This window comes from Schistocerca serialis, chromosome 1, assembly GCF_023864345.2.
Source record: "Schistocerca serialis cubense isolate TAMUIC-IGC-003099 chromosome 1, iqSchSeri2.2, whole genome shotgun sequence".
Classification (NCBI taxonomy): Eukaryota; Metazoa; Arthropoda; class Insecta; order Orthoptera; family Acrididae; genus Schistocerca; species Schistocerca serialis.
This window is the reverse complement of record NC_064638.1, coordinates 929,188,316-929,213,649: the sequence shown is the minus strand read 5'-3', so window position 1 is coordinate 929,213,649 and position 25,334 is coordinate 929,188,316. Positions and strand designations below refer to the sequence as shown.

The 25,334-nt window shown below is 39.7% G+C and overlaps 1 protein-coding gene across 2 annotated transcripts in view; it reads left to right on the top strand.

Moving 5' to 3' along the window:
• Positions 1-25,334, top strand: part of LOC126412402 (serine protease svh-1-like) — a 467,630-nt gene that overhangs the window by 52,843 nt on the left and 389,453 nt on the right. The window contains exons 2-3 of one of the 2 annotated variants that reach the window (XM_050081990.1): positions 12,934-13,531; positions 24,140-24,454. In XM_050081990.1, the coding sequence (XP_049937947.1) occupies positions 12,934-13,531; positions 24,140-24,454 (913 nt within the window). The remainder of the gene's footprint in view (positions 1-12,933; positions 13,532-24,139; positions 24,455-25,334) is intronic. The other variant, XM_050082000.1, reaches the window with a different exon arrangement.

The following is a 25,334-nucleotide window of genomic DNA, read 5'->3' as shown; positions in this document are numbered from 1 at the left end:
TTATGATCTGGTTTGTGAAGAATTCCTTGAAGTATAAGCATTCCAATAAGTGTTTTTACCTCATCACATGTAGTAACCTGCCAACTGTGAACCCTGGAGCATGCTGCTAAATTGGGATGAGAAGCTAGGATCTGTTCTGCACATAGGTTCACCTGTCCAGCTTTTATTGTGCACAAAGCATCGTCCACAAAACACACAAAACAACTCATCACATCATATTGTTTTCGAGGCACAACTGTACCACTACTACCACTGAAAAAATATTGATTACAAACTGAACAAGCATGCACAAATGCGCTAGGTACCATCTGCTGCAGTAGTGTATTGTCGTCAGATGTTTCTGAATCGAAGACACTTTCACTAGCCTCAACATTTGTACCTTGTAAACTTTCAGAATTGTCACTGAAATTATCGTCACTTTCTAAAAGCAGCTGCTCAATTTCTGAATCTGATAAACAACTTCTTTTCACCGTTGCAAGAGATCACTTACTAACATGGCAGTAAACACAGACAAAAAAAGGCGCTCTTTTGCAGCTGCTTCACTGGACGCACACCACTGTCAACACGCGCTTGAGTGGACAATGTGTAACTAGCCTAGAACATGCTGTTTTGTCTGACGAGAGCTACCATCTAGTGGACGAAGCTCAACTAATACCACAGTGTCAATGGCAAGCTGATAATTCATCATTCCCATTAGCTACTAGCCACATAACACAGTGGATGGATATATCCGTTCGAACCCACTGTGAATTAGCAGGGCGGGGACATATATATCCAACATGCCCAATTAAAGAGTTAAGGAAACAAGGTGCAATCAACTGCAGATTGTGGTGCACATTGGAACAAACAATACCTGTTGTCTGTATTCTGAAGTCATATTTGGATCATTCCAGTGACTGGCAGAGAAGGTTGAGAAGACCAGCCTTGCTCGCTGAATTTTAATGAAATTCATAATTTGCAGCATTTTTCCAGAAGTGATCATTGAATGGAAACTTCGAAGGTGTAGTGACAGGCACTTCCTGGACACTTAGCTGTATGGTTAACTGTAGTGTTCCTCTAAATGGGTCAAGTGTGTGCCATACATCAGGACTGCTACCCAGGTAGCTGACTGTGTGTGTGATTTGCACATGAGGGATTTCTGGATAAGATGACTCTTCATCCAGTTCAGTTAAAGATATCTGTGCAAGATCCAAAGAAATGTCCTCTACAGCAAGGGATATTAAAATCCCATTGATTAACTGCCAAAGCATTCACAACAAAGTGTCAAGTTTGAAGTGCCCCTAAAAAGCAGTGGAGCTCATATAATACTAGAACAAGAAGGCTATTGAAAACCTGAAATTGATAGTAGCGAGATTTTTGGGAAAAATTTAATCGTATATCAAAAGAGTCGGGTAATGGTAATTGACAATGGTGTTTTTGTCACAGTAAACAAATTCAATTCTTCTGATACAGATATTTAAACTGCATGTGAGGCTGTCTGGGCAGGACTCAGTTTCAAGTAAGGGCACAAATTCCTAATTGGCCCTTCTGTTGATCACCAGACTCACCTCCAGATGTAACCAAAAACTCTAGAGAAAACCTAAGTTCACTAGTACCTGAGCTCCCCAATCACACCCTCATAATTGGAGAATGCTATTTTTTTTTTGACAAAACTTACTGTGAAACATTACTAAGTATGTTTTCAGAGAATTGCCTGGAACAGGTTGTTTGGAATCACCCTCATAGTGGCGATATATTGGATCTTGTAGCAACAAACAGACCTGACCTCTCTGAGTATGTTCACCTAAAAACTAGTTTTAACCTCGAGACAATTGTAGCAACAATGATTACCAGAGTACAAAGGGAAATTTAAACAAGTAGAAGAATTTATATGTTCAGCAAACTATATAAAGAGGCAGTGGTAAGAAACTTGAAACATTTAGCTCTGGAGAGGAGCAGGTAGAAGAACTGTGGCACAGATTAAGAAGATCAGTTTACCATGCAGTTGAGAGGTATGTACCTGGCAGAATGGTTCATCGTATGTAACCACTGTCAAGAACTGAGAAAGAAACAGCGACTACTGCATAATAAGTGCAAAACAAGGTTGGTTAATTAGTTACTTTCATGCTCCATGGATCATTTGCATGATAAATTGTAATGTTGTAGAATGAGTCATTTTTCAAAGAAATCACAATTTAGTTTTTAAATATGACTACATGCTGAACATTTATAGAGGTGATTTTTTAAAATATCTACAGATATGAGTTAGTAAGTCCTAAACAAGATCATTTGCTCATTACAGAAATGGAAATTCTTCTACAGAATAGAGGGAGTTGTCAAGGAGAAACTTTTTTAGTTCGATTTGAAATTTTACTTTGCTATCTCTAAGACATTTTATATCGCTGGCTAAGATATCAAAAATATTTGTTGCAGAATTTTGCACCCCTTTCTGTGCTCAAGAAAACCTTAAATGTGGAGTAGTGAATGTCATTTCCCTTCTAGTATTGTACTTATGTACATCATAGTTCCTTTTGAACTGTACTGGATTATTTACAACAAACTTCATAATGGAATACATGTACTGTGAAGCGGTAGTCAGAATGCCCAACTCTTTAAACAGATGTCCCAGATGATTGTGGATGTACACCACATATTTCTCTTACAGCATGTTTTTGAGCAATGAAAATTTATTTTTCTTTAAGATGGATTATCCAAGAACTTTATTGAATTAAAATGTGCAAAATATATCAGTTTATTGATTTTTATGTCCCCACGATTTGCAATGATTCTAAGTACCAATGTGGCTGAAATAAATTGTTTTAGGAGTTCCAAAATGTGTTCTTTCCAGTTTAAATTTTTGTCAATATGAGCACAAAGTATTTTGAAGCTTCCGCACTATTTACTGTTACCTCACCATGGATTACACTTATCATTTGTGTAGTACCGCTAGATGTGCAGAACTGAATATATTGTGTCTTTTTAAAATTGAGGGTGAGACCTTTTGTGGAAAACCAGTCAATGATACTTAGCACTGGGCTGTAGGTATGATAGAGAGATGCTGAATGAAACACATTTGGCTGCCAACAGGGCTGTGCATGAAGCCTTAATGTTATCAAAAAATCACTCGCAGAACCCAAAGAAATTCTAGTCATATGTTAAGCTCATTAGAGGTACCAAATTCAGTATACAGACACTTGAGGATGAGACAGGAATTGAAATTGAGGGTAGCAAAGCAAAAGCAGAAACACTAAATTCATTTACAAATGTTCCTTTAAAAATCCAGGGTTTTTGCCCCTATTTAATCCTCACAACACTGCATAGATAAGTGATACAGGTACCAGTACCAGTAGAATTCAAAAACAGCTGAAATTTCTAAAATTAAACAAAGCTCTACGGTGTGATGGAATCCCTATCAGATTCTGTACTGAATTTGCTGCTGAATTAGCCCCTCCTTTAATTATAATCTACTGTACATCCTTCAAATGTATAACTGTGCTCAGTAGTTGGAAGAAAGCACAAGTCACACCCATCTCCAAGAAGGGTAGCACAAATGATCCACAAATCTACTGTCCAATATCCTTGACATCCATTTATTGTAGAATCTTGGAAAATATTTGGAGTTCAACCATAATGAAGTATCTCGAACAGAATGACCTCCTCTATACCAACCAGCATGGATTCTGAAAACATTGATTATGTGAAACCCAACAAGCACTTTTGTAACATCACATGCTGAAAGCCATGGATCAAGGCAGTCAGAAGGATACAGTATTTCCTGATTTCTGAAAAAATTTGACTCTAAACACATGTATGCATATTATCAAAAGTATGATCACATTGTGTGTCAAGCAAAATTTTTGTCTGGACAGAGGATTTGTTGGTATGGGTGACACAGCATGCTACTTTGGATGGAGGGTGATTGACAGATGTAGGAGTAACTTCAGATATGTCCAGGGAAATATGTTGGGACCCTTGCTGTTTGTGTTGTAATATAATGATCTTGCAGACAATATTAATAATGGCCTCAGACTTTACACAGATGATGAACCTATCTGTAACAAAGTGCTGTCTGGAAAAACTGTGCAAATATTATCATAATAAGATTACAAAGTGGTGTGAAGATTAGAAACTAGCTTTAAATGTTCAGAAATTTAAAACTGTGTATTTTTATGGGGCACAATGTCAGCAAGTCTCCATTGGAAAGTTCAACTCATACAAGTACCTGGGTATAAAAATGTGTGAGGATATATAAATGAATGAACAAACAGGCTCAGTTTTAAGCTAGATAAAACAAATAGCAGACTTCACTTCATTGACAGTATACTAGCGAAGTACAACCTATCTACAGTGTAGACTGCTTATGAATACTCATGTGACCCATACTAGAATATTACTCAAATGTGTTGCACCTGTACTCAGAAGGATGAACAGTATACAGAGTAGGGCAGCACTAACGGTCACAGGTTTGTTTGCCCCTTTGGAGAGTGTCACAAATATGCTCAAAAGTGAAACTGAGAGAGACTTGAAGGTAGACACAAGCTGTCCTGAGAAAGTCTACTTAGGAAGTTTCATAAACCAGCTTTAAATTGTGAATGTAGGACTACAATACAACTTCCTATGTATCACTCCCATAGTGACCATGTGGACAAGATTACCTTAATCCCAGTGCACACAGAGACATTTTAACAGTCATTCTTCCCACTCTCCACACATGAATGGAATGGGAAGAAGCCCTAATAACTGGTGCAAAGGGAAGTCCCCTGTGCCATGCACTTCACTGTGGTAGGCTGAGTGTGGATGTAGATCTAGATGATTTGGCATGTGATGTCATACGTGTGCAAATAGACAGTAGAACAATGACAGTACATGTTTCGTAACTCTTTTATTTTTTGTAATGTACATTTTGTGGAGATACTGATGTCTATAGTATAGCATGAGGTGTAGGTTAGTTTAAAAGATGACAGTTTTGTTGTGAGTTGGTGAAGCCAATGAATGTGATCACAAAACCTTTGTTGTAGTGACATACTGATCTGTTATATATACCTAATCGAGTTGGCATAAATTGATCCCTTATAGTTACTGGGTGCAGCAGGTTTGCATGCCTGCCACAATCAGTCACGTAATACAATTTTGTAAAAGTCTCTGTGGCAATGTTTCAGTGCCCTCACAGCTCTATAGAGTGCTATTCTTCTCACTTGCAGCTCTTTGAGCTTCACAATTAAAAACTGGCAACAGTGGTTCCAGCTGTCATCGATCTTCTTATGCTGTCTCGAATGTAGATTAGTTTCAAAGGTGACTGATTGGTTATGAATTGGTGAAGCCAACATATGCGATTATGATATCTTATTTGTGGTGACATACTGATGTGAGGCATAGCCTGCATTCAGGTTGGGTTAATGATGATGGTTTGGTTGTGAGTTGGGAAAACCAATGATTGTGCTGTCTGAGAATATCTGTAATTCTTGTTATAGTGTTGATTGTAGTAGGCATAGATTTCAATGAGTATTTTTGTGTCCACCATTTTCATGATGTTGGTCAAACCCAACAGTCAATTTTTAAAGTGTTTCATTTAACTTCATCATAAACATAAAAATGGATTACAAAGTTAATACACTAGTGACACAAATACAGACAGCAAATTAAATGTGTCCAAATGTTCACAGATGTATAATGCATAGCTCTAGAAGTACAAAAATATACATTTTCTTTGCTTTTTGTGTTTTAAGTAAAAAGTTCACTTACTTCATAACCCTTCAGTTCTAATGCAGTGTTTTTGATCTCTCTTTTGTATGGATGATTCAATTGCTTGCTGATGTACTGCAATAAGAGAGTTTGATTTATTTTTATAAAAAGCATTTCTGTGCTTTGCATAGTTACAATTGATTGGTATTATGTGGTGTTTTTCCCAACATTGTAAATACACTGGACAAAAGATTGTTCTGTGTTTTGCATAGGTAAAGTTGAATAGTATTAAGTGGTGTTTTCTCAGCATTGTAAATACACTGGACAAAAGATTTGTTCAACCCAGCTGGCAATATCCCCATAACATTACATAACACTGCCTCTGTCCTTGGTAATGGCCTCTGTTCAGTGACGAAGAGAGTCAACAAGTTTGTTCAGCTCTGCTATATGTATTGAAGCCACTCATTAATGATAAGATATCATAGAACAACAAGATTGCTGAAATGTTGATTGCTTTGTTTCACCCACTGTTCCAATTACTCATATAGAGATATTCTAAGGGATCAAAATTGGTTGAGTTGACCGTCTAGTTGCATTATGATACACATTGTTGGTCATAGTAGGAAAGTATGTTTGTCGCATTGTGAACATGGTTGTTGTCATCTTGAAAGATGGGAGTGGCCCACAACACATTTGCTGCAAAGTTGTGAAAGAGAAAACAACAGCTCCTCACCAATAATGTTGACATCCTGGCTCCTATTCACAGTAACCTAAATGAGTGGGCCCAAGTTGTAACACGAAACTGTACTCCCAAAACATCACAGAATTATTACCGGAATTACACACTCTACACAATAGAGACTGACTGCCCTATTGAGTAGTCATTGCCCTTGACATGTTGTGTAATTTGAAAAAGAGTCAAAATCACAACTCATGTGTCACAGTACATGCCTCAGGTCAGCTACTATTCTGTTCCATTATTGTCTGATATTATCAGTGACACACGGCTGTAAGCAATGGCCTTTGCTAGGTATACAACTCCAAATGTCCACTGACTGCAGTTCCTGCCACATTGATCACTCAGAAACTGGTTGAGGTAGACCTGCATTCATTGACAGCAGCAATTACAATTGGGTTTGAAATCGATTGTCATTGAAAAGGCGTGAGATTTGTTTCTGATCCTTGTCAGTTAAGGTCACTTTATGACCACTGTTCTTACACCATGTAATATGACCATGAGTAGTACATGATTTTTATAGACATGTGAGACAGTCCACACTAATACTTTAACAAATCAGGAACCTCTTTCACAGTGTGGTCATGGACATGTTCAAAAACATGATACCTCACTTCTGAAAATGTAATGTAATTGGATAGGAAACAAATCATCTCACCAAGAACACATGTATAAAAGCTATTACGTACGCAAGCTTTCGGAGCCAGTGGGTCCTTCTTCTCGTAGAAGGAAGAGGGTTGAAGGAAAAGGAACAGTGAGGTTTAGAAAAAGGGGTAGAATTTGGAAATGTCGACCAGAACCCTGGGTCAGGGGAGACGTACCGAACGGGAATAGTAGGGAAGACTGATTGTTGGGGGCTGAGCCAGGTGATATTTAAGAACCTGAGAAAAGGGTAATATAAAAGAAAGAGATTATGCTAAAACACGTGTATGAATTAATAAGAGCAAAATCCTAAGCACATAGTATGTTTTAGAGGTGGCATGGCAAAAAATAGATGGGTTGGAAAATGAAAGATGTAGAAAACTAAAATGTAGAGAAGAAAGGAGTAGTTACTGTGAAGAAATGCTGCGACCAAAGAATTTAATATAAATTAAGGACAGGTTGGTGGCAAGGACCAAGGACAAGTTGTAGTGCCAGTTCTCACTTGCAGAGTTCTGAGAAACTGGTGTCTGGGGGAAGAATCCAGATTGCACATGTGGTGAAACATACACCAAGATCACAACTGTCATGTTGCAGTGCATGCTCTGCAACAGGATATTGTGTGTTATCAGGATACACCCTCTGCCTATGCACATTCATTGTAACTGTTAACTTGGTGGTAAGTGTGCCTGCTTAGCTGAGTGGTAATGTGTTTCCCTACCACACAGCAGGTCCGGGTTTGATTCCCGGTCGGCTTGGAGATTTTCTCCACTTTCTGACTGGGCGTTGTGTTGTCCTCATTTTCATTTCATCATCACTGACAAGCAAGCTGCCCAATGTGGCATCACCTGAAATAGAACTTGCAATCCAGCAGCCAACCTTTCCCAAATGAGGCCTCATGGGCATCAGTGTCACACGATCATTTCATTTTCACTTGGTGTTAGTCATGTCAGTGTAAAAGGCCAAACAGTGTTTACATAGTAGCTAGTATGTGACGTGTCATTTTGTAAGTGGCTCTCCCTTTTATGGTATATGTTTTGCCAGTTAAAGGGTTGGTATTGGTGGTGGTAGGAGGGTGCACAGGGCAAGTTTTGCAGTGGGGACATCACAGGGGTAAGGAAGTGGGTGCAGAAGGAGCATGGGGTCTGAGAAGGATATTGCGGAGATTGGGAGGGTGACAAAAAGCTATTCTAAATGTGATGGGAAAAATCTCAGACAGAATGAGATCTGCTGGTGGGAACTGGCACTACAACTGGTCCTAGGTTCTTGTCACCCAACTGACCTTAATTTACATTAATTTCTTTGGTCTCAGCATTTTTTCACAGTAACTATTCCTTTCTCCACTCTGTTTTAGTTTTCTACCTCTTTCATTTTCTGACCTGCGTGTTTTTCAGTGCCCCCCCTGACCACCTCTGTCACATACAAAGCACTAAGCTTTTCGTTCTTATTAACTCATGCATGATGTTCTAGCCATAATCTCTGTCTTGCATATTACACTTTCTTCCACCTTTAAGCTCTCAAGTTTTTGAATCTTGCCTGATTCAGTCTCCAACAGTAAGTCTTTCCTTCTCATCCCATCCATTAAGTCTCCACTGGCTCAGGATACAGGATGACTTTTCTAATCTCTACCCCTTTTCCTAAACCTCACCAGTCCTTTCCCTTCATCCCTCTTCATTCCTCTTCAAACCTTCTGTCAGAAGACAGAGCCATTGCCTCTGAAAGCTTGCAAATGTAATACCTTTTATATGTGGGTTATCCTGCTGCTGCTTGGTGAGTAGATCTTTTTATCTATCCAGAACATTATGTTTTTGAAAATTCATTATTTTAATTGATATGGTAGCTCATTTCTGCCACTCTGTCACAGCTCCACATCATCTGACCTTACTATGCTGATACCATACAATGAACTGCTGCACACACCAGTTCACTGACATGACGTACATTAGCAGTGGAGGGTCAAGTGACTGGCAGTTATCTATCCTACACCACTCATAGTCCTCCAGTGCTCTTTTAAAAGGGTGACGAATATTTTGACCACTGAGCGTACTTGTTTCACGTGTTATTCTATGTAATGCGCCTTTCGCTTTGTAGCTGTGATTGTTCCCACTGATATGTTTTACATATTGCATAAGAATTAATTTGAAGGGTTTTAAAACTGGGTCTGCAATTTTCACATTACCCTATATACTTGTATAATCCGCACATGTTTTCTCCTGAATTTTAGGACGAAAAACTGGGGTGCACGGATTATTCGAAACATTGTTGGTACTGCTCCGCCTCCAACAATACATCCCATTACACTATTGCATTGTTGCGGCCTCAGTCTGTGATGCATCAGTAGCACGTGAGGAGTGAAGTATTAACGTCTTCAAACTTGTTAATTATGGCTACAAGTTATCGTTATCGCTCATACACTGCTACAGAAAAAGTGAAAATTATTGAAGAAGCCAAGAATATTGGAAACCGTGCAGCAGGAAGAAAGTATGATATGAGTGAGAGTTGTATTTGTGACTGGCACAAAAATAAAATGCAGCTTCAAGAAACTAATAGTAATCACCGAGAATTTCGCGTCCAAAAAGCGAAGCATCCGGACCTCGAGAAAAGGCTCTGCGTTTATGTAGATGAGAAGCGACAATACGGATGTGCAGTGACGAGTGAAATGTGCCAACTTAAAGCATTGTCTTTAGCCAAAGAACTAGGCATTACCAGTTTCAAAGCTAGCCGGGGGTGGCTATCAAGATTTTTCAACTGAAATGGTTTAGGATTCCGGAGGAAAACTACTATCGCTCAGTGGCTTCCAGGCGATTACGAGGAAAAAATAGTCAATTTTCATCGTTATGTGTTAAATCTGCACAGTAAACAGTCCTATATATTATTGCAAATTGGTAATGCGTATCAAACGCCAGTCTATTTTGAGATGCCACTCAACAACACAGTGAACAGGAAAGGAGAATCCAGCATCATGATACGAACTGGCGGCAGTGAGAAACAAAGATGTACAGTGATGTTGTGTGTAACTGGCGATGGACGAAAGCTACCACCTTGCGTGATATTTAAAAGGAAAACTATTCCAAAAATATCAGTAAAAGGCATACCGGTATTAGTGAGAGCGAATCTGAAAGGGTGGATGGACAATGAACTTATAATTGACTGGGTGACACATGTTTGGCAATGTTGTCCTGGTGCGTTACTGAATTTACGCAACATGTTGGTCCCAGACAGCTTCCGCGGACATACAACTAAGGAAGTGGGAGACAAATTACAAAAAGGGAAAACTGACTTGGTCATTATCCCTGGAGGCCTAACATCCATCCTACAACCTCTAGATATGTGTATAAATCGGCCATTCAAAGCTGCACTTAAACAGCGATGTACGCAGTGGATGGCTGATGAAAACCATAAGTTCACACCTAGTGGAAAAATCAAATGGCCGCATTTGTCCCAGATTTGTGAATGGGTGAAAAGTGCATGGGACTCCATTCCGCAACTACTGGTGGAAAAATCCTTCAAAAAAATGTGAAATCACAAATTCACTGGATAGAACAGAGGACGATGCTCTATGGTAAGATGGTGAAGACGACAATGATTCTCCCGCTAGTGATGATGATGAAAGTGATGAATAGAGTGGTAAGAGAGGAAACGTACTGGTATTGACTAAAATATTTTATTGCACATACCATATTAACAAATTCTTAAACAAGATAATTCACATCTCTTTTTTTGCTACTGTAGGTACGCGTAGAGTCCCTGATGGCGGTGATAATATTCCCCAGTCGCCCACCCATCTAATTGGCCAGCCGGCCAGCTGCAAGCCACTGGCTGCCCGCCCGCCGGCTGGCCAGCTGCACGCCACTGAATCGGTTGCGTTTTAATGATGTATCAACCTGTACAGCAGCATTGCTTCAAACCAGTAGTTATTATACATACTTTTGAACACATCATAACATTGGAACAATTTTTTTTGTAAATAAAACAAATTAAAGCAAAAAATATTTTTTTTCCCCTCTTCCTCAAAATTGGGGTGCACGGATTTTTCGCAGGCACATATTATTGGAGTATGTACGGTATATTCTTAGTTGTAATCTATGATATAGGATATAGCCACCAAGCTAATGTACAACTTTGAGCAGTGATTCTTGTCCATTAAAATCTTTGTTAATGTATGTATTCTGTTATGTAGCAGCAGAATGTATATTTGAGGAAATCCATTTTCCAGCATCCTGATTTAATATTCCTGTAATTTTTCTACACCACTCCAGATGAGTACTCAGAAACTTCCTTTAACATGATCATAGCCTTCCTTCATCATTTTTGTCTTGAATAGTGAATTCAATATCTGTAATGACCACTTTGCCAACACACAGGTAAACCATTATAGTTTAACAATTAAACTATAGTGATTTTATATAGACTTTTGCAACTCCCCCTATCTTGTCTTTAATCCATATTTATACACTGCAGTGCCAAAGAAAATGGTGTAAAACATGTGTATTCAAATACAGAGGTATGTAAACAGGCAGAATATGGCAGTGTGATCAGCAAAACCTGTATAAGACAATAATGTCTGGTGCAGTTGTTAAATTGGTCACTACTGCTACATTGGCAGATTATCAAGATTTAAGTGAGTTTCAACATGTTGTTATAGTTGGTGCATGAGCAATGGGACACAGCATCTTTGACATAGTGATGAAGTGGGGATTTTCCCATACAACAATTTCACGAGTGTACCATGAATATCAGGAATGCAGTAGAACATAACATCTCCAATATACTGTGGCTGGAAGATCCTGGAGGAACGGGACCAATGATAACTGAAGAGAATCATTCGACATGGCAGAAGTGCAACCCTTCCCCAAATTGCTGGAGATTTCAATACTGGGCCATCAACAAGTGTCAGCATGCAAACAACTCAACAAAACATCATCAATAAGGGCTTTCAGAGCCGAAGTTCTACTTGCATACTCTTGATGGCTGCATGACACAAAGCTTTACACCTCACCTGGGCCTGTCAACACCGACATTGGACTGTTGATGACTGGAAACATGTTGCCTAGTCGGACGAGTCTCATTTCAGATTGTATCAAGCGGATGGACTTTTATGAGTATGGAGACAACTTCACGAATTCATGAACCCTGCATGTCAGCAGGGGACTGTTAAAGCTGGTGGAGGCTCTGTAATGGTGTGTGTGGTGTGTGCAGTTGGAGTGATATGGGACGCCTGACACATTGAGATACTACTGCGACAGGTGACACATGCGTAAGTATCCTGTATGATCACCTGCATCCATTCATGTCCATTGTGCATTCCGACAGACTTGTGCAATTCCAGCAGGACAAAGCAACATCTTACAGAATTACTACAGAGTGGTTCTAGGAACACTCTTCTGAGTCTTTACACTTCCACTGGCCACCAAACACCCCAGACATGAACATTATTGATCAGATCTGGGATGCCTTCAACATGCTGTTCAGAAGAGGTTTCCACCCTCTCATTGTCTTACAGATTTATGGACAGCCCTGCAGGACTCAAGGTGTCATTTCCCTCCAGCACTACTTCAGACATTAGTCCAGTCCGTGCCATGTCGTGTTTGCAGCACTTCTGCATGCTCGCAGGGGCCCTACACGATATTAGGCAGGTGTGCCAGTTTCTTTGGCTCTTCAGTGTATATGGCTGCCCATTTCATTTGGAAGCAACTAGTGGAAAAATGTTATGATCAGTAGGTTGTCACTCCAATTATTTCAAAAATGTGATGTGTGCCCTTTCTTGCAGTTATTCATTTCAGTTTTATGTCTGTCTCAGTATCTGTGAGAAAGATTTTTGTTCTTTTCATATACATTCTTTCTGATTGATTTGGCCTTCATGTATTTTAGTGTAACTTTTGTTTTTTTCTTAACAGATTTATGTACCTGGAGAAGACATAACAGATGCATCTGTAGAAAAGAAAAGTCAACTGCATATTAGAGATTCTGTTCATTCTTCCAATGTGACACAATTCTTTTATGTTGACCCAACAAATAAAAGACGAATGCCAATTATTGTCCATAGTGAGAAAAGTAAACCTAAAAGATTTTTCCGTGAATGGTCCAATCCTCATTATGGATTAACAGAACCAACTGTTGAATATGACAGTATAAATCATAATTTTGAAAATAAATATTTGAAAAACCAGAATGGGTCAGAGTATGCAGAAACAAAATATGTCAGAATGTTTGTGGCTGAGGAAGTTAACATCAATAATGTATACACTACACCTTCACCAACAGGAGATGATACTGTTTTTAGGAATCAGATGCGACCATTTTCTGACTTATGCCCTCACAAGGCAACAGGACAGTTTCCTTATAAAGCAGATTGCAGAAGATTTGTAAATTGTTGGAAAGGAAGAGCGTTTATTCAAGTCTGTGCTCCAGGGACATTATTTAATCCTGAGACTCTTGAATGTGATTTCCCAGGAAAGGTAAAATGCTTAAAATATCAACATGATGCAGGATCAGGTAAGGATTATTTGATTTCTATTCTTCTGCATGACATTCACAATTAACATTGTAATTGTAAAGCATAATTGTAATTTGTACAGTATGATCAAAATATCTATGTGATGATAAATCGCTATTCACCAAATAAAGGTGAGACCTGAACAGCAAACAGGCGAACAGATAAATACAATCAGAGCTGAACTTTTGGTCAAGTTGCGCCCCCCCCCCCCCCCCAAACCACCCTGAGCCCCACCGTCCAGCCACAGAGAAGCATCACCCTTGTGATTCAGTATCACCCAGGACTGGAGCAGCTGAACCACATTCTCTGCCAGGATTTTCACTACCTCTCTCCATGCCCTGAAGTGAGGAATGCCCTACCCACTATCCTTCCCACCCCTCCTACAGTAGTATTCTGCCACCCACCGAACCTACACAATATCTTTATCCATCACCACATAACTTCTGCTCCCAACCCCTTGTCTCATGACTCATATCTCTGTAACAGGCCTGAATGCAAGAGCTGCCCCATACATCCTCACACCATCAGCTACTCCAGTCTGGTCACTAGCATCACCTATCCCATCAAAGGCAGGGCTACCTGTGAATCCAGTCATGTGATCTACGAGCTAAGCTGCGACCACAGTGCTGTGTTCATGTGGGCATGACAAACAACAAGCTGTCTTTCTGCATGAATGGCTACCAACAAAATGTGGCCAAGAAACAGCTGAACTACCGTATTTACTCGAATCTAAGCCGCACTTTTTTTCCGGTTTTCGTAATCCAAAAACCCGCCTGCGGCTTAGAATCGAGTGCAAAGTAAGCGGAAGTTCTGAAAAATGTTGGTAGGTGCCGCCTCAAATAACTTCTGCCGTCAAATTATGTAGCGCTACACTGGCATGCTTTGCAGGCACAAAGATAAACACTGGCAACAAAACCTCTGCGTCAGTAAATTTAAAAAATAAAAAAAAGGTGGAAGACGAGCTTTTTTTCACGGCCCCCGAGTTTCGACCACTGCATTTTCATACATTATCCAATGAAGTAAATACAAATTCCGTATTGTTCATCTTCGAATGTAGCAGCATTTCAATGTACTATGAAAATCTGACTGGCAAGATTGTTTGGGATGTTTGTCAATACGGCCTACTCTACGTTCTGAATTTTTTCCTACCTGTGACAAGAGATCGTTGCTAATAAGAGCTTTTATGAATTGTGAATCGCATGCAGTATTCTTTTCACCATAAGAATAATACCGTACGAATATAAACATTTTGCCATGTATTCTTTCGTGTTTGCTGCTATCTCATTTAAATCCTGTCTGCCTAATAAACTACGAAACTAGAGTGAGACAACAGCAAACGCGGAATAATATACGTATCATGTCATGTTTATATTCGTATTGCTCTTATGCCTAATAGTGATACAGTCAGAAATGAAGCACGGCAATTGACAAGATTTTTAAATCTAAGATGACTAATTTCTGTGCAGAATGTAATGTACTAGGTACTAAAGAGGCGTCTGCAAAGATTTTCAACCAGAGAAAAATTTTCGCTAAACTCTCGTTCAGAACATCTTCTATCATACGCAGTCTATTATTTGGTTCTTGTTGATCATTATCAAAGAAAGCAGCAGTGTAAGTAATAGCAAATAGCAAGCAGTCTCTTGCCATTGTTTCGCTAATGAGACAATTCCTCTTTTTTTTTTTTTCCTTTTTTCTTTTTTTTCTTTTTTTTTAAAAAGCGGTTGTAGCGCGCACAAAAGCAAGCCATGCCGCGAGCGGCGACAGGTCGTAAACACTCACTATCAGAATGCGACAAACAATGCATGACACAGTACAGTTATGCATTTTCAGCTTAGAGTGACGTAAAAATCTATAACAAAGAGAACGGCACTTACCAGATCAAAGAAAAATAAGCAATCAATTCAAACCAGACGAAGCACGTGAAAAAGGAATGGTACCCATAAAAATACGGATGGAGCACCTGACGCATAGCAATGGCTACATGGTAAAGCTTAACTGCTAAGCTTAAGACTCGAACCAAACTATTGTAGCTGTATTGTCATTCATTCGACCTAAATCGTGTCTCATATTACAGTGGACCAACTTTGTTTCGGTTTGGATGTGCGGCCTAAAACTTTTCTCTCCCTTGGAATTTCGAGGCTCAAATTTCAGGTGCGGCTTAGATTCGGGAAAATTTTTTTTTCCTTGATTTCGAGTCTCATTTTTCAGGTGCGGCTTAGATTCGAGTGCGGCTTAGATTCGAGTAAATACGGTATCTAGTTGCTGAGCACACTGTCCAACACAGCATTCTTCATTTTAAAGTCTGCCTCCTTAGCTGAGTGGTAACGTGCTTGCCTACCAAATAGCGGGCCTGGGTTCGATTCCTGGCCTGGTTGGAGATTTTTTCTGCCCATTGACTAAGTGTTGTGTTGTCCTCATCATCCTCTCATCATCACTGGCACGCAAATCCTCTAAATTGGCATCAACTGAAATAAGAGTTGCACCTGGCAGCTGAACTCTCTCAACAGGGCCTCCTGGTCAGCAGTGCCACATGATCATTTCATTTTAGTGACTTCTTCACAGCCTGTGCCATCTGGGCCCTTCCTACTGACACCAGTGTTTCTGAATTATGCAAATTAAAACTTTCCTTGCAATATATCCTCCTGGCCTCAACCTTTGTTAGTTATTGTTCTTCACCCACCTATCCCTTTCCCTGTTCCCACACTAGGGATGCATAGCCCTCTAGTCCACCAGTCTTTTTACTTCTCTGCTTTCCCCCCCCACCCAACCTTTCCCTGACCTCTGTCTAGCTTCCCAACTGCACCTAGCTGTCCTACCTGCTCTCCAGCTCATCCCTGTATGCTCCCACAAGCAGCATTTGCGTGTATTTATGTTGTCTGATGCAGAAGAGGGCCTTTTGGCTGAAAGCTTACTTGTTTGACAGTCTTTTTGTTGTACCTATCTGCAACTCAGTATCTCTGTTATATGGTGAGTAGCAATCCATTATTTTTATAAAATTGTCAGTATATTAGATGATAAATATCTCTGTATAAAAATCTCACTTGTGTGCAGTTTTATAGAGAGGAGGTGACTGTGCAAATGAAATAATATGTATGAAATTAAAGCACAAAGGTGAAACAAAATATATCTGACACAGTTTTGTGTAGCCAATGATGAATAGTGGTTGATCATGGATTCCATCAGGAAATTACGAATAAAATATAGGCCTATAATGCTAGTGCAATTGATATGTAGCTATTATGGAATTCATGAATCTAAGGTCTCTTCATAGTCTCTGCTTTCAGCATTCTTTAGTCGCTATTACTCCTTACTGTTGCAGCTATTCTCAGATCAGATCTGTCATTCCTGAGTAGGTTTCAGGATAATTTCAGGCTCCTTTTCATATAGAGATGCATTCAGTCTCATTACTGTTGATGGATTGCTGATGAAAACTCTTCACAAGCATGCATGGATCGTTTCGAGCTGAGTGGTTTGGCAAGCTAGATGAGGTGTTAAATTTCGCCAGCATGTTCACCAAATCACAATTCACACTTGAATAATCTTGAAGTATGAATCAGGGCTTTGTTGTCATGTAAGATTGTGGCCTTTTAAGAGCATGACAGTATACCATGGCTTGCATCTGTTATGATTCTGGGAATTCCTGGTTGGAACACAAATAATAAAAGGCAGTCTCACTACACAATTGAAGCATTGAACCATTTACATACACATAACTGAAACTAAAACTTATCTCCATCTGAACAGGCCTTGGAAGGCCAAATTGTACCAACTGAAGGCCATGTCATCCTCAGCTGATAGGCATCACTGGATGCGAATATGGAGGGGAATATGGTCAGCACACCACTCTCAGCTGTTTTTACTTTGGGACTGGAATCACTGCTTCTAAATCAAGTAGCTCATCAATTGGCCTAGTAATGACTGAGTCTACCCCACGTGCCAACAGCGCTCGGCAGACCCAGACAGTCATCCTTCCAGGTGATAGCCAAGCCCGACAGCACTTAACTTTGGTGGTCTGGTGGGAACTGGTGTTACCACTGTGGCAAGGCTATTGGCAGCAGGCACATAAACAAGATTGATGTCATCTCTAAGCTTTTGGATAAAGTTCTTCTCTGGAGCTAATAGACTGTTAGCCTTGAGGAAAAATATTGTCCAAAAGCTTATCAAGAATCTCAGTCATGTTTGTGTTCATGTCAATTGCTCAGTTCCTACACAGTGTGCTGCTTTAATTCTGCCGATTATATGCTACCTTTGGTCAGCTGAAGGACACACTTAATATTAGGCTATAATAAATCCTTGCTAAATATGTTACATTGTTGTGGTGATGTATAATCTCTCTATAATTGTGATTGTCCTGGTTTGGTTTTCTAGCTGTGTACAATCGATATTATGGTCACATATTTCAGACTGTTCATCAAAACTAATGGTTGGATCTTCAATTTGTAGTTGCTGACCTGCCCCTGAGATTTAATTTTTCACATCTGATATCTGACTGGTATCATAAATTTCTATGTCTGATTCATTCCATTGGCCCAATTCCATGCATATATTTCTACATCATATAGTTGCTGAGTTTGTTCATCAGTCATTTTATCATTGTGAAAAAAAGTGCTACTGTCTTTCATCTGCAGTAGTTAATTACTAAGCTCATTAATTTTTGATTTTTTTGTCAATAAATAATTAATTTTTGTGCTTGCTGTAAACAAAGCTTTTTGTTCACAATTCATAATTATTTGTACATCTGATCTTGTCTTTTAGTCAATCCATTGTGTGTATCATCTGGATTTAGGGCAAGAAATCCAATTGTAGCTAATCTCTGTTATTGTTTGTATTTATTGCTAAATCCAGGATATGTATCAATGTTATGCAGTTGTCCATTTGCACACATTCACAGATTATTTTGATCTCTTTTTGTAGATATTACAGTTTCCTTGCAAGGCAACTGTTCAAAAGTGACACTTAAAGTACTTGTACTGCTTCCTGAGCACAAGTAAACTGAAGACTTAGGTTGTACATCAGCAGACTGCAGATTGATTATTCAAGAGCCTGGTTGGTTGTTTTCCTATGAATGAATATCACATGGACTATAACCAAAGTTGTTTATTATTTTTGCTTGCTGTTTGTTTAACTTTTTATGACTTCTTTCCAGCTGACCCTACTACAACCAAAACTAATTCAGTTCATTGACGGTTGTACTGAATAAATGTTTTGTGAGAAATATGCAACAGATAATTACACAGATATTGCTGCATTAATCTGTATCTCTTCAAAGTGATGTTTATCTGCAATGGGCAGGCAACCACTCACCTTCAGTTGACACATACATCATGAATAGGCCCAAGGAACACACCACAGTAGCTTGTTAATTAGCTTTTGTGCCCTGGTGTTTTTCTGGCAGAAGTACACACATTCACACACATAAATACCCAAATGCACACTACCTTGGCCATGGAATGGAATATTCATAAGCTGAATAATAATGTATAAAGAATTATGTATGCCACATGATAAATAAATGAAATTAGAAGATTCTGTGGCACATCCTTTTCAGAATGGAGAAAGAGCAGCTGCAGTGAAGTTTATTCCATTCTAGTCATTTGCAGGTACAGTGTATGGTCAGCATGCCTCGCTGTAGCACACAATTGCACCGAGGAAGAACAATGTAGAGCATTATGAATGAGTGTTACTCCAGTCTTAATGAATGATGCCTGTGACACTATGGATGCAGATTTCGGGTTTTAGAACTTGGTGCCTTAATAGAGGAGGAATGGACAGAAATGTTTCAATTTATACTACCAACTTTGTGCAATGTGTTGATGTGGTGAAACATTTTTTTCCAAAGAGAGGCATTACACATATGAAACATAATGAGATGAAATGCATTCATGTTGTTTCTTTTAAAGTTAATTGCTAATAACAGATGTCTCATTGTGTCATTATCACCTACCTCATGAAGTAAGAACTGTTTCATAATTCTAGAGTCTCTGATTTGAAATTAATTTCATGTCACAGATGAATAATGATTACTGTCAATGAGCACCAAGCTGTGCTTAATTATTGGGTTTGGCCGACTAATTATTGCTATTTGAAATCTTCACCATCAAAATAATGAACTGAATACAATCTATGCTATAAAAACTATAAATCTTGTTAAAAATATACAGTATTTTCAAAGTCAGATAAATAACATTAATTGAATGTATGTGTGATACAGCTATATTTGCTTTTGATTGATGCAGTGCTCAAGTCTTAAGTATAGCCTCTTCTGGAAGATTTACTTACTGCAGATGCTGGTTCCTCAGTCATATGAGCCCAATAATACATCCAATAGTGTTAATTTATTGTATATATATTTGTTGCATTGTTACTATACACTGATCAGCCAGAACATTATGGTTACTGACCTGCTATCAATGGACAAATATCCAGGTGATAGCAGCATCACCTGGTGAGGAATGACTGCTAGTCAGACGCATACAGTGCATGTAGTCTCAGTGAGTATACTGTCTGTGTATAGAATGGGGAAGGCATGCGATCTATCTGAGTTTGACCGGGGGCAGATTGTGATGGCCCAGAGGCTCAGCATGAGCATTTTAGAAACTGCACAACTTCTCAGATTTTCGAGGAGTGCTGTGGTGAGTGTCTTCAACATGTGGCAAAACCAAGATGAAACCAAGTCCAGACATCTTGGGGTTGAGTGGCCACCCCTCACTACATATGTCAGATGTTGTAGGCTGAGCAGACTATTAAAATAGGACAGGAGGTGAACTGTGGTGGAACTAACATCAGACTTTGATGCTGGACAGAGTACAAGTGTGTCTGAACACACAGTGCATCGAACACTCCAAACGATGGGTCTCCACAGCCAATAACCCATGCACTTGCCAATGTTAACGTCACGACATGGGCACTATGACTGAATGAGCACAGGAACATTGGCACTGGACGTTGGTGCAGTGGCAGAGCATTGCATGATCTGATGAATCCTGATACCTTTTTCATCATGTCAATGAGAGGGTGTGAATCAATCATCTTCCAGGGGAACAGCTCCTTGACACCTCTACTGTGTATGGAGACAAGCTGGTGGCAGCTCCATTATGCTCAGGAGAATATTCATATTGGCATCCATCGATCTTGCAAGGCACCATGACAGCCAAGGAATATTTTACAGTGGTTGCGGACCACATACGCCCCTTCATGATGATCATGTTTCCCGATGGACGTGGTATTTTTCAACAATATAATGCACCACATCACAGGGCCAGGAATGTGATGGAGTGGTTCGAGGAACACAGTGGTGAGTTCCAGTTGACGTGCTAGCCCCCCCCCCCCCTTCCACCCTCCCCCCCCCCCCCCCCCCCCCCACCCTCCATACTCACCAGGTACAAACCTGATCGGACACATCTTGTATGTGACTGAATGTGGTGTCAGAGCTCATTGCCACCTTCCATGGAATTTATGGGAATCTGGTGACCTGTGTGTGCAAGTGTGGTGCCAACTCCCTCCAGCGACCTACCAAGGCCTCATTGCTTCCATGGCATGAAGCGTCACCACTGGTTTCCATGCCAAAGGTGGATGGACTGGCTATAAGGTAGATGGTCACAATGTTCTGGCTGATCAACTTGTAGTGGTCTAGCAGTAAAGCATCTGGCTAGAAACCAAGAGGTCATGGGATTGAGTCCGGCCAGAACACAGAAGTTTGCAACCTTTAATCTAGTCTTCACCTCTCAATGATGTGAGTAGTCACCAGGAATGGCACATTGTTTGAATTTCACATTAAACTGTAACGCCCATCCCTCAGTTGGACAACTGAGGGAGGTTAGGGACATGCAAGTTGCTGAAGTAGCATCCAATTGAAGGCTTGTGCCTGGCCATTGAGCCACACAAAATTATTGTTATTGCTGTAGTAACAACAGTGCTCCTTCATTTTAAGACCACTTTGGTTATGCTTATCATTTAAAGAAACTCAAGACAAAGAATTTTTCAACACAAGCAACCAGTCTATGGCTTGTGTATGATGAATGTTGTGTAGGAGCACTTAATATGTAAATGGGCACAACTCAATAGCATCTTTAACTATTGATGCGTGGTTGGCAAATGGAAAAGGGAGGTGAAATTAGGAGTAGAAAGGAGTGAGGCAGCAAAGAGGGAGGAAGACATGTTAGGCAAGGGAGTGGTAGACGTTTTTGGAGGCAGGAGATGAGAGACAAATGTAGCGGATCTGAGATGATATTAATAATGATACCAGTTAAAAATTGAAAAGAATGGAGTGTAAGAGAGAAATATAACAAACAAGAGAAGAGTAGGAGTACTGGTGAGCCATGACCATAGGATAGGCATCACGTTCTCTTCACTGATGAGTGTCGCATTTGCCTTCAACCAGACAATTATCGAAGACATGTTTGGAGGCAACCTGATCAGGCTCAACGCCTTGGACACACCGTCCAGCAAGTGCAATAAGGTGGAGGTTGCCTGCTGTTTTGGGGTGGCATTATGTGGGGCTGACGTATGCTGGTGGTGGTCATTGAAGGCGCTGTAATGGCTGTACGATACGTGCATGTCATCCTCTGACCGATAGTGCAACCGTATCGGCAGCATATTGCTAGGCATTCATCTTCATGGACAACAATTCACACTCCCATCACGCACATCTTGTGAATGTCTCCCTTCATGATAATGGGATTGCTTGACTGGAGTGGCCAGCATGTTCTCCAGACATGAACCCTATCGAACATGCCTGGAATAAATTGTTTCTGGACGACATGACCCACCAACCACTGTGGGGGACTATGTCGAATCGCCGTTGCGGAGTGGGACAATCTGGACCAACAGTGCCTTGGTGAACTTGTGGATAGTATGCCATGATGAATACAGGCATGCATCAATGCAAGAGGGCATGCTATTGGTTATTAGAGGTACTGGTGTGTACAACAATCTAGACCACCTCTTCTGAAGGTCTCACTGTATGGTGCTACAACATGCAGTGCATGGTTTTCATGAGCAATAAAAAGTGTGGAAGTGACGTTTATGTTGATTTCTATTCCAGTTTTCTGTACAGGATCCAGAACTCTCGGAACTGAGGTGATGTCAACTTTTATTGATGTGTGTATGTGCGCCACAGGTGAGGCTGTTATACAGAGCACATTAGATGACATGAGAGAAACAAAAATGGCACAATTCCAGACAAGTATGACAGGAACAGCTATGTTTCCATTACTGTGTAGCTTTTCTTTGTTTTTGAGGATTACAGTCTCTTTAATATTGGAGTATTGCAGATATATTACTGAATATTTTCTATGAGAATGGCCATAATCATAGCATGTATCTCCGATTTTGTGACTGTATAATTCAGGCAAGAAAGAACAATTTAGCCATCAGGTGTGGGTCTGATATTTTGCTAAGCTTCTCAGGGAATACGGGATTGGGAAAGGGGGGAGGGATGGAAGGCCGAGTGCTGATGTGAAAAGTAAATCCAATTGAAACATTTTATTCTTCTTAGAACTGATTCATAGAAATAGGTACACAAAAATGAAAGTTGAGACATCATTTTTCAAAATTCAGGTTCTAATTAATGTAGCCTGGATATAGGCAGTCTTCACATACTACTAAGCAATGTGCATTATGAAATTAAATGGATTGCTTTCATCCAGTAGCAACATTTTGTGTTTGTGGACAACACATCTCCATTACAAATGCCCCCAGTTGCCTTTTGCAGCCTGTGGCTAACATGCCCTCCTTTCTCAAGTCATCTACCACAAACATACACTTCTTTGTGCAAATCATGTGTGTCTCTGTAGTGTCTCATCAGTCATTCACATTTATCTGGATATGGATGAGTGCCCTTCCAGAGCCTGAAAGAGAGCTATTGAAATGCTGCTGTCTTGGAATCACGTACATAGTATATGTTACTTTGTATTAGGACTCAAAAATATTAGTAACATGTAGCTGCTTGTCATCCAGAATTAATTTGAGTGTGCAAATTTATGCAAAAGACATTGTACAGAATCATATACTGGCTAAACTACCTTAACTGAATAACTGGGAACAAATTCTTGTGTAAGACAGCTGTCAGCCACAAGTCACTCTAGTTCTCTTGGTATGTTTCAGTACTGTCTTAGTTCTTACTCACCAAACTTTCTGAAATCCTACATTTTATCTTCTTCACAATTTTGTGAATAATTGTAATTTGCATCAGATGATAACAAATATAAGATTAGAATCTATTCAGTTCTGTTCTCAGACATATGAACACATTGTTGGTCTACAAGGAAAAGTTGCTTTGGCCAGGTACAACAATATACAGTTGTTTGTTTTATCTGTATTTTTTTCTCCTTCTTCTTATATTCCACCTCCTCTTCCTCCACAACTGCTGCTGTTTCTTGCTCCTTATCCTCATTATTGTTAATGATCATCACAGCCATATATGTAATGGTAATGATTATTTAGAATGAACCAGTAAATACCTCACATTATGTACTATCACAATGAGAAATTTGTAGTTTAAAATGAAGTGGCTTCCTATTGCAGTATGAATTTCTAGCACTACATATTTTACTTTATGACATTAAGAATGTTCCATTTAATTTTTTTATTTTTATTTTTGCTTTTAGCATATTACAGTGGCACATTATTCCTTAAGGAAAAAATACCTGTCAACAGGACAGTAAGTGTGGATTCTGGGTCTGAATTACCTACAACCAGGAACAAAACAAAGACACAGGCACCACATTCCACTACTACTATAAATGTTGAAGGATGTTCTAAAATTAAGTCTGGAGGCATTTTACCACACCCTAATAATTGCAAGAAATTTTTGAATTGTTGGAATGGTAGAGCATTTGTTCAGGACTGTCCTCCAGGAACACTATTTGATTCAGAGAAGAATCAGTGTGACTTCGCATACTTGGTAAAGTGCCAACAGCCAGGTATGTTTAAAATGTTAAGGAAAAAAAGTTGAAGTTGGCACTGTAATTTATCATAGAATATAACCTAGGATTCTTAGAGAAGTACTGAATTATATTCAAGCTTTTACTATTTTTTATTAGGTACAGGCATGTGTATTTGATAATTTCCTTTTATCTCCCAAACTGATACTAACAGAATAATTAGTGCTGTGGATAACAGACAGTAATTTTGTTTTAATTTTTGCTTGTGTTTCATTTGTCACATTCAGAGTATTGTTTATTTACCATTATGCTGTTACATACTAGTGCATGTAAATAATTTAGGAGTAAAGAGACCACTCACAGAAAAACAGAAGTGTTGAGTTGTCGACAAGTATTGGCTAGGCATGTTACACACGAGTAACAGAGCCAGTGAGGTACAGCGCATGATGAAGATGAATTGGAGGTGTGGATGGGGGGGGGGAGGAAGAGGAACTGTTGGGTAGGGGGCATTGGGCAGTGGGTTAGCGGAGATTGAGATTGGGAAGGTCCTCTACATTAGATGAATGATGAATGTCCTTGTTGTTGTTGTTGTGGTCTTCATTCCAGAGACTGGTTTGATGCAGCTCTCCATGCTACTCTATCCTGTGCAAGCTTCTTCATCTCCCAGTACCTACTGCAACCTACATCCTTCTGAATCTGTTTAGTGTATTCAGCTCTTGGTCTCCCTCTACGATTTTTACCCTCCACGTTGCCCTCCAATACTAAATTGGTGATCCCTTGATGCCTCAGAACATGTCCTACCAACCGATCCCTTCTTCTAGTCAAGTTGTGCCACAAACTCCTCTTCCCCCCAATTCTATTCAATACCTCCTCATTAGTTATGTGATCTACCCATCTAATCTTCAGCATCCTTCTGTAG